This window comes from Morone saxatilis, unplaced genomic scaffold (assembly GCF_004916995.1).
Source record: "Morone saxatilis isolate NCDOM2014 unplaced genomic scaffold, NCSU_SB_2.0 Contig3, whole genome shotgun sequence".
In the NCBI taxonomy this organism is placed as follows: Eukaryota; Metazoa; Chordata; class Actinopteri; family Moronidae; genus Morone; species Morone saxatilis.
This window is the reverse complement of record NW_023339873.1, coordinates 14,960,155-14,972,230: the sequence shown is the minus strand read 5'-3', so window position 1 is coordinate 14,972,230 and position 12,076 is coordinate 14,960,155. Positions and strand designations below refer to the sequence as shown.

The 12,076-nt window shown below is 41.9% G+C and overlaps 2 protein-coding genes across 2 annotated transcripts in view; one reads left to right on the top strand and one right to left on the bottom strand.

The window, feature by feature from the left end:
• eif2ak4 (eukaryotic translation initiation factor 2 alpha kinase 4) overlaps positions 1-6,078 on the bottom strand; it is a 21,983-nt gene extending 15,905 nt beyond the window's left edge. The window contains exons 1-10 of the mRNA XM_035674531.1: positions 5,680-6,078; positions 5,451-5,566; positions 3,924-4,026; positions 3,633-3,806; positions 3,104-3,184; positions 2,836-2,987; positions 2,641-2,741; positions 2,380-2,537; positions 1,325-1,863; positions 252-367 (exon numbers count right to left, since the gene is read on the bottom strand). Coding sequence (XP_035530424.1) covers positions 252-367; positions 1,325-1,863; positions 2,380-2,537; positions 2,641-2,741; positions 2,836-2,987; positions 3,104-3,184; positions 3,633-3,806; positions 3,924-4,026; positions 5,451-5,566; positions 5,680-5,808 — 1,669 coding nt within the window. The 5' untranslated portion in view covers positions 5,809-6,078. The remainder of the gene's footprint in view (positions 1-251; positions 368-1,324; positions 1,864-2,379; positions 2,538-2,640; positions 2,742-2,835; positions 2,988-3,103; positions 3,185-3,632; positions 3,807-3,923; positions 4,027-5,450; positions 5,567-5,679) is intronic.
• Positions 6,079-8,276: 2,198 nt separating this feature from the next.
• On the top strand, positions 8,277-11,581 carry LOC118337091 (actin, alpha cardiac muscle). Its single transcript, XM_035673942.1, has 9 exons — positions 8,277-8,322; positions 9,375-9,525; positions 9,622-9,750; positions 9,943-10,053; positions 10,146-10,230; positions 10,534-10,695; positions 10,781-10,972; positions 11,067-11,248; positions 11,336-11,581. Exons 2-9 carry the CDS (start codon positions 9,397-9,399, stop codon positions 11,477-11,479), a joined length of 1,134 nt encoding a protein of 377 aa, XP_035529835.1. The 5' UTR covers positions 8,277-8,322; positions 9,375-9,396; the 3' UTR covers positions 11,480-11,581.
• Positions 11,582-12,076: the final 495 nt, after the last annotated feature.

Genomic DNA, 12,076 nt, shown 5'->3' with positions numbered 1-12,076 from the left:
GACCGGGAAGACCCCACAAGAGCTGCAGTTTTGGAGATGTTCTAAGCCAGTCGTCTAGCCATCACAATTTTGTCCTTGTCAAAGTCGCTCACATCTTCACGCTGCCCATTTTTCCTGCTTCTAACACATGACAAAATGTTCACTTGCTGCCTAATATATTCCACCCACTGATAGGTGCCATGTGTTATTCACTGCACCAGTCAGTGCTCATAATCTTATGGCTGATTGGTGTACATGTATGTATATATCACCTTCTGGGCTGGCATCCTGGTACTGTGGTGGGTTTTTAGGTGATGGAGGCTTGAGGAAGGAGTGGTCCAAAAGCTGCTGGGTTGTCCAGCGTTCAGCATCATTCAGACACAGACACCTATGACAAAGACACATACAGTATAATTGACTGTGCAGTAATCTGTACAGGCAATGAGCTGGAACAATCTATTCTATTGTGCTAATCCACATTGTGCTAGAGGTCTGCTGACAACACAAAGCTGACATGTCAAAAACAAGGACAAGGTCTGAATAATCTCAATGAGCCCCACTAAGTTAGTTTGTTAACTAAAATCTTTGTATAAAAAGAAACTTCATCTGAAAACCACTTTTGACCAGGCAGTCACTGGTTTCTCTTCATTTCTGTACGGTATGAAAATCAACTCACAGAGACATGAAACTTTGAGTTTCAGGCATTATATCTTTCAGTTTAGAGCTGCAGCAATTTGTCAATTATTTGACTGAAATTAGTCAATTAAAAGAAATGTCAACTATTTCAGTAATTCAGTAATCATTTAAGTCATTTTTCAAGCAAAAATGCCAAAAGTGATCTGCTTTTCTGTCTCACATTATAGGAAATTGACTATTTGGGGGTTTTGAACAGATGGTCGGACAAAAAAGACAGTTGATGACGTCACCTTGGGCTTCAGATATTATGAAGGGCATTTTTCATTGTTTCTGATGTTTTACAGATTAAACAACCAATTAATTGAGAAAGTAATTATTAATAATGAGCATAATCATTAATTACAATACTATTTCAATAAACACTATATCTGCTTTTGTCATTAAAATTATGCAGAGACTTTGTAAATGAATGTGTATGTACATTTGCATTACCATATAATGATAATTTTAATACAACAGTAAAAGTAGCAGAGACGTTGGTAGCGTAGTGAGATGAACTGCCAGAAAGTCAAACTAAACAGAAATTCAAAGCACTGCAAGGAGCTTTGGTAAATGGTCAGCATTCATGTAAAGTATACAGTAGATCATTTACAGTAAATGGGCTCATACACTCCTTTAAGAAGGGGGTGAGATATTCATTCATACATACTTTTGGAGGAAATCCTGGAAGTCAGCGGGCAGGCTGGCTGGCACCGTCACTGGATACTCCTTCACCTCCTTCCCCTGACTCAGAGCCAGCAGCATCAGCCCCAAGTTCCACACGTCCCCTTTTTTGCCTGTTTTTGTTGGCATCGCTGTATCTTCTGAGAAACGCACGTGGGCTTGCTCAAAAATGTCTTCTTTGCAGATATCAGCAAATCTTTTTGATAAGCTGTAATCAGTCAATCGAACGTTGCCCTCAGAGTCCAGCAGCACGCTGGAGGCCCCCAGCTGTTTGTGGACCACAGAGTTGGAGTGAAGGTAGTCGAGAGCGGCCAACAGCTGGGCCGTGTAATGGCACAGTTTATCCAAAGGGATCGGGCCGTGGGCGGTTAAGCTTTGGTTTAAGTTGATGCCGGGCACATGCTCCACCAGCAGGTTAACCACAAGGCAGTCCTCCTTCTCAGTGGAGCTCAGCGCCATGTAGTGCACCAAGTTTGGGTGATCCAGGCGCAGGAGGGAGTTGAACTCATTTTCTGCCCCGTGGATCTACACAGAAATTCACTTTTTAGCAAGTATATTTGGTATAGCTTTCAGGAGAATTTTTCTGATTTTCCTGCCCTGAAAACAGCCAAAGACATTATTTAACCACTAAATTCTTAGTCCTTCTCCTGTCAGAAATGTGTTTTTCTTCTTGTTCCCTACAGTTGGATGTTTGAGCTTCATGTGGCAGAATGATGTGGCAGAGTTTGACACTAGAAGAATGTTTTCACATTCATTGCCTGAAAAGTGGAAAGTTTCTCTGTGCTCATTGAATAATCTGATTTTAAGTGGCGGGGCCTATGAGCATGATTTGTGGCATCACAAATAGTTTGATGGAGAAACTTGAACCAACCAGTGCACATACACTGAGAATGGACTTTACTTTAAGCATTTTAAATTGGAAATTATACTTTGCAGTAAACATAGACATATATTACTGTTCCAAGCAGACTATTTGGATATGTCTTAATACATGTCTACATAACATATGTACTGATAAAATCTACTTCCTTCTCTACTTGCCTGCTTTTTGCAGTTCTCGATCCTTCCTTTCTCCTGGCTGGTGAAGAACTTTCCCATCTTCTTGTTCCAGCGCAGCGACCACTCGTAGATCACAGCAAAGTCTCCCGAGTTCGCCTCAAATCCATAATAAACGTTCCGGTGGAGCATTTCGCTTTCACCTTTTAGAATCACAAACACAGGCACAAATGTACAAACGGGTTACTGGGGTGGATTAAGGTATTCTGCACCAGACTACTTGCATCGTCTCAAGACAGCTCTCACCTAAGCTTTTCCCTCTGTGGACTACAAGTTCTCCAAAAGTGCTGCTGTTGAAGTGAAGAAGCTCTTGTGAGCGATGGTTGTCTTCATTAACAGTGTCACGTCTGGAAACATAGATACAACTCTAAGCATTATGACAATATTTCTTTAACATGAGAAGCATTTTGCTGTATTTGTAAATATTTCAGTGCTGCGTACCTGTGGCGAGTATTTGAGGTAGTCCGGCGGCGGCTACCAAGTGCTTTCTTGGCTTCTGTCAGTTCAGGAGGAGTTCCACCTGGGCTAGGTGGGCTCTTCCCTAACTGGGAGGCATTAGCAAGGCCTGGCTGCTCTATACTCTCGAGTCGCTCCTGTGAATAGAACGCCATACAAAAAGTAAAATCACAACACCATTTTTGTTCATGTGACTGTTCTGCAGGCCATACAATATTAACTGTGCTGTTCAGTATAAAGAGTGCACAGACACCTGTTTGGCTATCTCCTTTCTTCTCTTTTCCTCTCGTTTCTCCTCCTCTCTTCTTTGGATTTCAGCCATGATCTCTTTTTCCTACGAGAATAAAAAACAGCTTCAGTTACTGGGGGCTTGGTTATTCAACGAATTCCCAAAAGGGATCATAGGTTGTCGTATCCTTAAAGTATTTATTTAAAAGCAAAAGCAATCCAGTTCGAACGAACACCGATGTTTATCCAATAACAAAAAATACTGTGGTATTATTAGGTATCTTATTCTGCATTTCTATGTGTAGTTACATTAAAGTGTAAAATTTCTGCTGACTTGGCTATACATAAATCTATAATTTATAAAATAGATGATTTTCTTATTATTATTTTTATTGTAGTAATGATTTAGTTTTAATTACAAAGAACAAACATAAACCCTATGGCTCCCTCAAGATCATTTGTGAATGGGTTGGACAAATTACTGAGAAATAACATTAGCGCAAAATTCAAAACTCAGACAATACTAATCCAGTATAAATGTCTCTCCTCCTCACCATATCCTCCTCCTGCTTGCGCCGCTGGTCCATCCTCTGCTGCTCCTCCTGGGCTAGTTTCTCTTGCTGTCTCCGCTGGTTCTTAAGCATCTCCTCGTGGAAAGAACTCGATGGAGGCTTGTTGTGCTTGCTCAGGAAGCCCTGGATATGGTCTGCTAGCTCGTAAATCATCACCTATGTGGAGAGGTAGGGGAGAAGTAGTCTGAGTATATACTTTTATCTGTGCGTGTGTGTGTGTGTGCGTGTGTGTGTGTGCGTGTGCGTGTGCGTGTGTGTATCATGCATCCTCACCTCCCCACATCGTGCTGCTGCCAGCTTTGTGAGTTCACTCTGAAGATTCTGGAGGTTTTCATTTGACAGACCCTTGGCATTCTTCAGCTCCAGCTCCGGAGGCCTGAGACACAAGTTACCAAGAGTTAATGATCGCCAGTAAACACTGAGGTGACATTTAAAACTGCACACTGGACCTTTGTGCTGATTCTGCCTGTATTACTATAAGGCACGTGGGGCAGTGCTGTGGAATGTTAAAGCCCACAGTTAGTTGAGAGTATGCAGCATCTTTCTAATTTCTTTCCAAATGTGGGCTCATGTGGAAGAAATCTAAATTAATTGTTTTCATAAGTAGATTTCTCATTTGGCTGTGGCAGTCCTTTTGGGTTTCGTCCTATTGCCTTTCCTGTAAATATTTTAATATAAATATATACAGAAATATATATAAACTTTTGTGAACATATTAGGTTGAAACTTTGATTTCTAACTTCTATGATATGGGACATACTGTACTGGGCACAGGTAATATAAATATGTTTGCTGGTAACAGACAGTGAGAGGGGTGGATGTGGGGCCCATAAAGACCATTAATGTCCAGGAGCCTCTAGTCTGGTACTCCAGCCAAGATGTTGACTGCTGTATAAGAACTTTGTCTGAATAAAATAGGCTACAGCTGCACAAATTCTGATTTAAATCTGAGGAATCTGATCGAAGAAAAAGTAAACAAGCCTTTGTTATTTGACAGTTGTTGATTATGTTTGCTGCAGACACATTTTGGTCTCTCCCAAAAGGTATTTAGGTTCAATACCCACACTGTAATAATTATGCACTTTTTTCCTTTTCTTTACCAATTTTGTCTTTTAATGGTTTTCATGGGTTTGCTGGTTATTACATTACATTAGATTTATAGATTAGATAACACTGTCTCTGAAATCGGTCTCGTATCACAAGACAACTGTTTCACATACAGGAGAGAAAATGAGGCTCCAAGGCAGAGCGGTACTTGTGTTGAAACATGTGAGTGTGAAACTATTTTAGTCTGTAAATGTGAATGAATATAAATACACTTGGCAATGCTGCAAACATCATTCTACTGTTCAGGGCTGTTGTCGTTATCTTCTTTGTTGCAAGAACAACACAACAGTCAGTAAAAATCCAAGTATAATAGCATTATGACCTGCTTTGTGTAGAAACTGTGTGATATTGTTAATATATGGGGAAGAAAAGATGAATGAATTTATAATATTTAATTTAATACAATCTAACTTAATATCCTGCAGTGTCACAAAGTTTTCTGAACTCTTGTAGAGATAAGATTCAATTTTTATTTATTTTTTTCTGGGGCACCTTATGAATAAAGATAATGTCAAGAATAATGTGAAAGTTTCCAACAAATGGAAGTTGTTTCAAGAGTATTATAATAAGCATAAGCATGTGGACAGACCTGAATAAGCTTACTATAGACTGGAGCAGTCACTGATGTAAGGACACCTTGCATTGCGGTGGTAGTAAGTGAATACATGGCAAAGGTCAGGGATCAGTACTCACACGTCCGGGTAGGTGGGTGGGCATTTGACCTGCAAGTCCACAGTCACGTAGCATTCCTCACCAGTGTTCAGCCCGTTGGGCCGCAGGCACAGGTGCACCTCTGGGGGCCTTTTAACCTGAAAATACAGACTCCTCGTTGGTGGGCATGCTCACTTAGGTCACTGCAGGTAACAGTAGTCAACTTCTACCCATCTACAGCACAGTGAAGGAAATGCGTCGGCTCGCTAACCTTCCACGGATCCTTGCTCCGCAGATCCACGAAATCATCTCCAAAGATAGACGCGAGGGCTTCTAGTTCATTTTCCTGCTGGACTGTGTGGTCTTCTGTCCCATCTGTTGGAGCGTGCTGACTGCTCATTCTTCTGCCTCAACTACATGGCAGTCCTCGTCCTCCTCCTCCTCCTCCTCCTCCTGTCACACTCACAAGCCGTCCGACAAGAAGGAAGAAGAGGCTGCTGTTCCGCTCGTCGCTCGGCCGCCGCTCTCCCCGCCGCCCTCCGCTCCTCGGTCACTTTGTAAACTCCACACTTTGGCAGAGAAACACCTCCTTGTCTGGAACTACTCAGTAATGGCTAACTTATCGCGCAGGAGACCACAACAACGCTGCAGCTGGCGCATGGCTGTTGCAAACTGCGTCGCAGGTGATACGTCATCACGTTGCGTGCTCAATAGTAGCCTCTCGCTGTCTTGGCGGTGGGAGAGAGGAGCGTTCAGTGGGGGGGCGGGGGGTCATTTCAAATCCTTTGCTGTAGTAAAAGGAGCTATATAAAAAGTATTCACTACAGTGGAAGTATATTTGCAAAATGTACAAAGTAAAAGTGCTCAATTAGTTTTTTCTGCTTCACTTCTACTCCACTACAATTCAGAGGCAAATATTGTACTTTTTTAGTAATGCAAAATATATATAAAAAGAAATAATATAATAATAAATAATAATATAATCAATAAATACATTATGATGTGTTATTATGGGTTAAGATAAGAATAGACTTTATTGATCCCTGGTGGTAAAGCTACCCAGCAGTGTTTAAAGTGATGTACACGTCATGCAATTCAATGACATTATAAATACATTACTCTGAAATGGGCCATAGTGGATAATGCATGCTTTTGGTACTTTAAGTATAATTCGATGCTAATACTTTTGTGCTTTTACTCAAATAAAGAATCTGAGTACCTTTTTATTCTGTTATTACTAACGCATTAACGTGTAAGTAGCATTTTAGTGTTGTAGCTGGCAGAGATTGAGCTAATTTTAAGTATTTTACATACTGTTGTGTACATTTTTTGTGATTACCTCCAGGTTGTAATACAGGCTTTCTGGGTAGTGCTCCTTGTGGTTTGTAAACTAACTTTAATGGAGTTCCCCTGTAGTAACACATTTGCAAAACACTCTATATATTAAAAATTTCTTGACAAAGCTTCGGGATTCTGCCTCTCTCTGTTGCCTGGTAGAAAAGCCGGATCATGAATCACATCTCTTTTATTCCTGTCTCAAAACAATATTAATCCAATCTATGAAAGTTATGTTTGGCATTCAAATGACTATGTGATGCTTCAGCTGCATCCAGCTCCTATCTGTGAAGATAGAGAGGAAACAGCTATATATAGGAGGCTCCGTGGTCTGGTGGGGCAGCCTGGAGCAGAAGAATGCTCTCACATACCTCCAGCTATGATATAAACTCAAATATTATGTACTGCTCTTTTACATATGACTCATTATTTCTTACCTGAAGGCCCAGATCAATACATTTCTTTTATTATCACAAATACATGATAGCTGACCACATTAAATAATTTCTTTGGAAATGATGTTTCAACAAATGACCTGTCAAATGTTTGTATTATCCCTGCATAGATGAGAGTATTACCTCATAAGGTGCAACATACATGGTGGAAATATATGGAAAAGTGGGTGGCACAAATATGGAACTCCTCTTTGCAAGCTTGCGGCTTGGGAATCTTAGTGGCTGCACATTAATGACTCTGCTGCTCACCATAACCCTACAAGGAGACAGCTGGGCCAATCAGCTCAGAGCACTGACACCAGCAGACCACTGAGACAGCCAGATGAGACACAGAGCCCTGCTGGCGTTACCATCAGCTGTTCCACACGCCGAGGAGGCTCAGCGCACATACTGGCAGCATGGTTCACAGACATCTACAATGTTTTCATTTCCTTAACAAGACACCAGTGGCTCTGGCCTGACTGTGTCATCAAAGTGGGCCTTCTAGGTGGTTATGAGCATAGGAAAACCTCTTAAGACATACCTGTTCCTGTACATTAGAGGTATGACATACATTAGAGTAAAAGAAAATACAGTATTTTACAAGTCTGATTCCATGATATTCATACTGTGTCTTGATTTTGATTTATTATTTCATGGCTATAAAGAAATTACACTTAATTAACTGTTTATTAAAAAACAAACTTTCATCTTAGGAATGCAGATCAGTCTGTATGTTCTCCCCAGAAATGAAAGTCTATTAATGTGAATGTTACATTAAAAAATAAATAAATGAAATGAATTGAATGTAGACAGATGCCTTTAGCCTGTATGTTAGGAGCCCACACTTCCTTTTTTGTTGAGGCCTACCAATAATATTCCATCAACTATCACATTAACTTCTCAACTGATATTTAATTGAAACTGTGTGAGTCAACTGGACGGCATTGTAGAGACATCCCATCCATGTATGTAAAACACAGTTTCCTGTGGCTTGTTGAGTTTTTCTGGCAGCTCTTATTTGGACTTGTGTGAATCCTTAGCCCCGCCCCTGATCCGTAGACCCAGTCTGGGTCTTATTTAAGGGGCTCTTCTCACCCTCAGCCTTTGTCCCAGAGGAAGCATCCGACTACCAGTGTACCTTGGTGAGTACATTTCACAGCTTGTTTCTCTGAATCACTGGGCTGTGCTCTTTGTGTGATTACTATACTTTGTGTGATGACTGTCATGGTCCATTGGTTGTACTTTAAGCTGATTATACTTAGATGAATGAATGGATGATTAACTTCGGCTAGCTAATGGTTGGTAATTGTGCACAAGTTGTAATTGCTAACTGAACTTGTTGAAAACAGTTAAAACTGCAGTTACTTTTTCTGCAAGATTGATTGCTGTAGAGACTTAATGGGGAAATTAACATTATTAGATGATGAATGAATGAATGAGTGCTTTCCTGTGATGAAGACACTCCATGGTATAGAAAGCACAGACAGAACTTATGTGGGAGTATTACTTGGATCAAAAGCTGGGGAGAAGTTGACCAGATTCACCTATGCACCAATGAATGAAGTTAAGAGGCAGCTGGGGCATGTAGTAAAAGGTGTTACAGTGTACTGTCAGATGGGTGCCGGCCTGGCTCTCAGACAAGCTCTCACAGACCTGAAATAGCAGGAGATCCATGCACCCTGTGAAATAAGTGACACATGGGGGTGCTGTTCTTAAAATAGATCCCAGGTCTCTCTGTTATGCCCCTTTTTGGTGCTACCTCAGCAGCTCTGAGAAGTCCCAGGAACAATCAAGTCTGTGGTGATATGTTATCAGTAGTTGTACAACAAGGTTAGCACCAAAATAGCACCCAAAGGCACGTTTAATTAGCTTTCTATAGATAGCTTAAGGTGGGTTGTTTGAAAGTGATAATACCTTTAGAGCAGTTATGAGATAGTGTTGGCAGCTCTCCAAATGTGCTCTTGATCAGAGCTAGTACATCACCAGATGAGTGATTCATTGATTATGCCACTGATTTTTCCAGATATAGCAGGTCTAGTCACTTCATCACATCATCAGCCACTCCAGTAATAAAGTGTCTGTGATTGTTCAATTATAACAGGCCCCCCTGCTATGTATTCTATGATGGGCAGTTTAGACAGCTGCTCCTAACACCCAACCTAAACCTTCTCTCCTTGTGTGTCTCAAATTTTAGACCACCCCAGTAAAGCCTAATCATGTGTGACGATGATGAGACTACCGCCCTTGTGTGCGACAACGGCTCTGGCTTGGTCAAGGCTGGATTTGCCGGAGATGACGCTCCCCGTGCTGTCTTCCCTTCCATTGTTGGAAGGCCCCGCCACCAGGTAGGCTTATATGTTTTTCTACACACCAAATCTAATGAGTGATAAAAAAAATCTTCTTCTTCCTATATCTTATGCCTTTCGCGCTTCTTTCCTCAGGGTGTGATGGTCGGTATGGGTCAGAAGGACAGTTACGTAGGTGATGAGGCCCAGAGCAAGAGGGGTATCCTGACCCTGAAGTACCCCATTGAGCATGGCATCATCACCAACTGGGATGATATGGAGAAGGTGTGTGTTGACAGTAAGACGCATTTACAACATTCATGGCAGCTGACCCTTTGCATACTTTAGAATTTGCAGCCTGGCTGCCATTGTAAAGGCTGCTTGTTTTTGCACTTTATTTAGACCTGGTTGTTGTTTATTCAGCCCAGAGAGTTGTTTCAGCCCTGACATCAGCTGTTGTTTTTCCTCCTCTGTCAGATCTGGCACCACACCTTTTACAATGAGCTGCGTGTGGCCCCTGAGGAGCACCCCACCCTGCTCACTGAAGCCCCCCTGAACCCCAAAGCCAACAGGGAGAAGATGACCCAGGTATTTTATAGTCACTACTAATCACTCTGTTTTCACATATCTGTTCTTGAGTTAAAGCAAACCTTTCACACTCTGCTTGCTTTTTCTTGCAGATCATGTTTGAGACCTTCAACGTTCCTGCCATGTATGTGGCCATCCAGGCTGTCCTGTCCCTGTATGCCTCTGGTCGTACCACCGGTCAGTACACTTCAGCTTTTTCACATGTACCCCATCAAGTACGTTTAAACTAAATTGCTCTGCAAGGGAGAATCTGTTGAACATTTACACTCTGAGGGTGTCTATCATCTGGATAGATTCCTGTCTCATTGTAAAGGGAGGTGTTAATCCCTCTCCGGCAGGGTGTGTGCCAAGTGATGTCAGCATCGTTGTATAGTTTATGACGTGAGACATACTGTATTTAAAGAGGGTAGACTTAGCTGCCAATCTTTGCCATCACAGGCATGTGTAGCTAAATAACTATTGCTCTTCTATTTGCTAAAGGTATTGTGCTGGACTCTGGTGATGGTGTGACCCACAATGTCCCCATCTATGAGGGTTATGCTCTGCCACACGCCATCATGCGTCTGGATCTGGCTGGTCGTGACCTGACTGACTACCTGATGAAGATCTTGACTGAGCGTGGCTACTCCTTTGTCACAACTGGTAGGTTTTATGCCATCATGGTTCATTTGTTATATGAGAGGTGCGCAAGTGTTGTTTCTCAATGCGTGAACTTTCTGCCCCTTAGCTGAGCGTGAGATTGTGCGTGACATTAAGGAGAAGCTGTGCTACGTGGCCCTTGACTTTGAGAATGAGATGGCCACCGCTGCCTCCTCCTCCTCCCTGGAAAAGAGTTACGAGCTTCCCGACGGTCAGGTGATCACCATTGGTAATGAGCGTTTCCGTTGCCCAGAGACCCTCTTCCAGCCTTCTTTCATTGGTGAGTAACTAGTTGCATTTGTTTTTGGATAGATCCAAGATATGCAGTATTTCATCTGAGATAAAACTCATATTTTTTGCTTGTCTTCTACCAGGTATGGAGTCTGCTGGTATCCATGAGACCGCCTACAACAGCATCATGAAGTGTGACATTGACATCCGTAAGGACCTGTATGCCAACAATGTGCTGTCTGGTGGTACCACCATGTACCCTGGTATTGCTGACCGTATGCAGAAGGAGATTACAGCCCTGGCCCCAAGCACCATGAAGATTAAGGTGAGAGGACTGGACAGGTCTTAAGTCATCAAGTTCATTGACAAAGTGAATTAGCACTCAATAATACTTAAATCATTCCTTACCTAGATCATTGCTCCACCTGAGAGGAAGTACTCCGTCTGGATCGGTGGCTCCATCCTGGCTTCTCTGTCCACCTTCCAGCAGATGTGGATCAGCAAGCAGGAGTACGATGAGGCAGGCCCCTCCATTGTCCACAGGAAGTGCTTCTAAACACACAGCCAACCTCCTCTCGTCCCTGCATTTGTACGTTGTTGTCTCCTGTATATATATGTGTATGTTCTATTGTAATAAAGATAAGCCCTTGTGAGAGTATCTCAACTTGCCTATTGTTTTTGTGACAGAAAATGTGCAACATGAGTGGGTAAATGCAGGGACCTATTCCAAAAAAAAAACTTTACATTATCTGGACTAACTTTGCAGAATAAAACACTTGACATGAACCCTATTCATCGGTCTAAAACATGCAGTCTACAGTCATATACCCAGTCACACCAGCCTGTTAGCATATATTTAAGTTTAGATCATTGTCATAAACCAGGCAATATGTTGAGCTGATAAACATTGACCAAGAAACTGTCTCAGCATTGCTAGCTTAGATATTGGGACCTAAAAACATTCTGCTGCTATATATATTGCCTATTTTAATTATCTGAAAGTGAAAGGTTCATCTCCACTGGTGGAGTGGTCTCTAAATGTATCTGCTCCTTGTCCATTTACCCTTCCCATAGTCTGTCATGTATACAGCTGTGCAAATACATAAAATAATGAGTGACACTAACACTGTGACATTCGCGCATACACCACATC

Bases quoted from the DNA above. Each gene is read 5' to 3' on its own strand.
- LOC118337091 (XM_035673942.1), top strand. From the start codon at position 9,397: ATGTGTGACGATGATGAGACTACCGCCCTTGTGTGCGACAACGGCTCT. The intron at 9,526-9,621 runs GTAGGCTTATAT...TTCTTTCCTCAG, and splicing joins TTGGAAGGCCCCGCCACCAG to GGTGTGATGGTCGGTATGGG. The intron at 10,696-10,780 runs GTAGGTTTTATG...TCTGCCCCTTAG, and splicing joins CTACTCCTTTGTCACAACTG to CTGAGCGTGAGATTGTGCGT.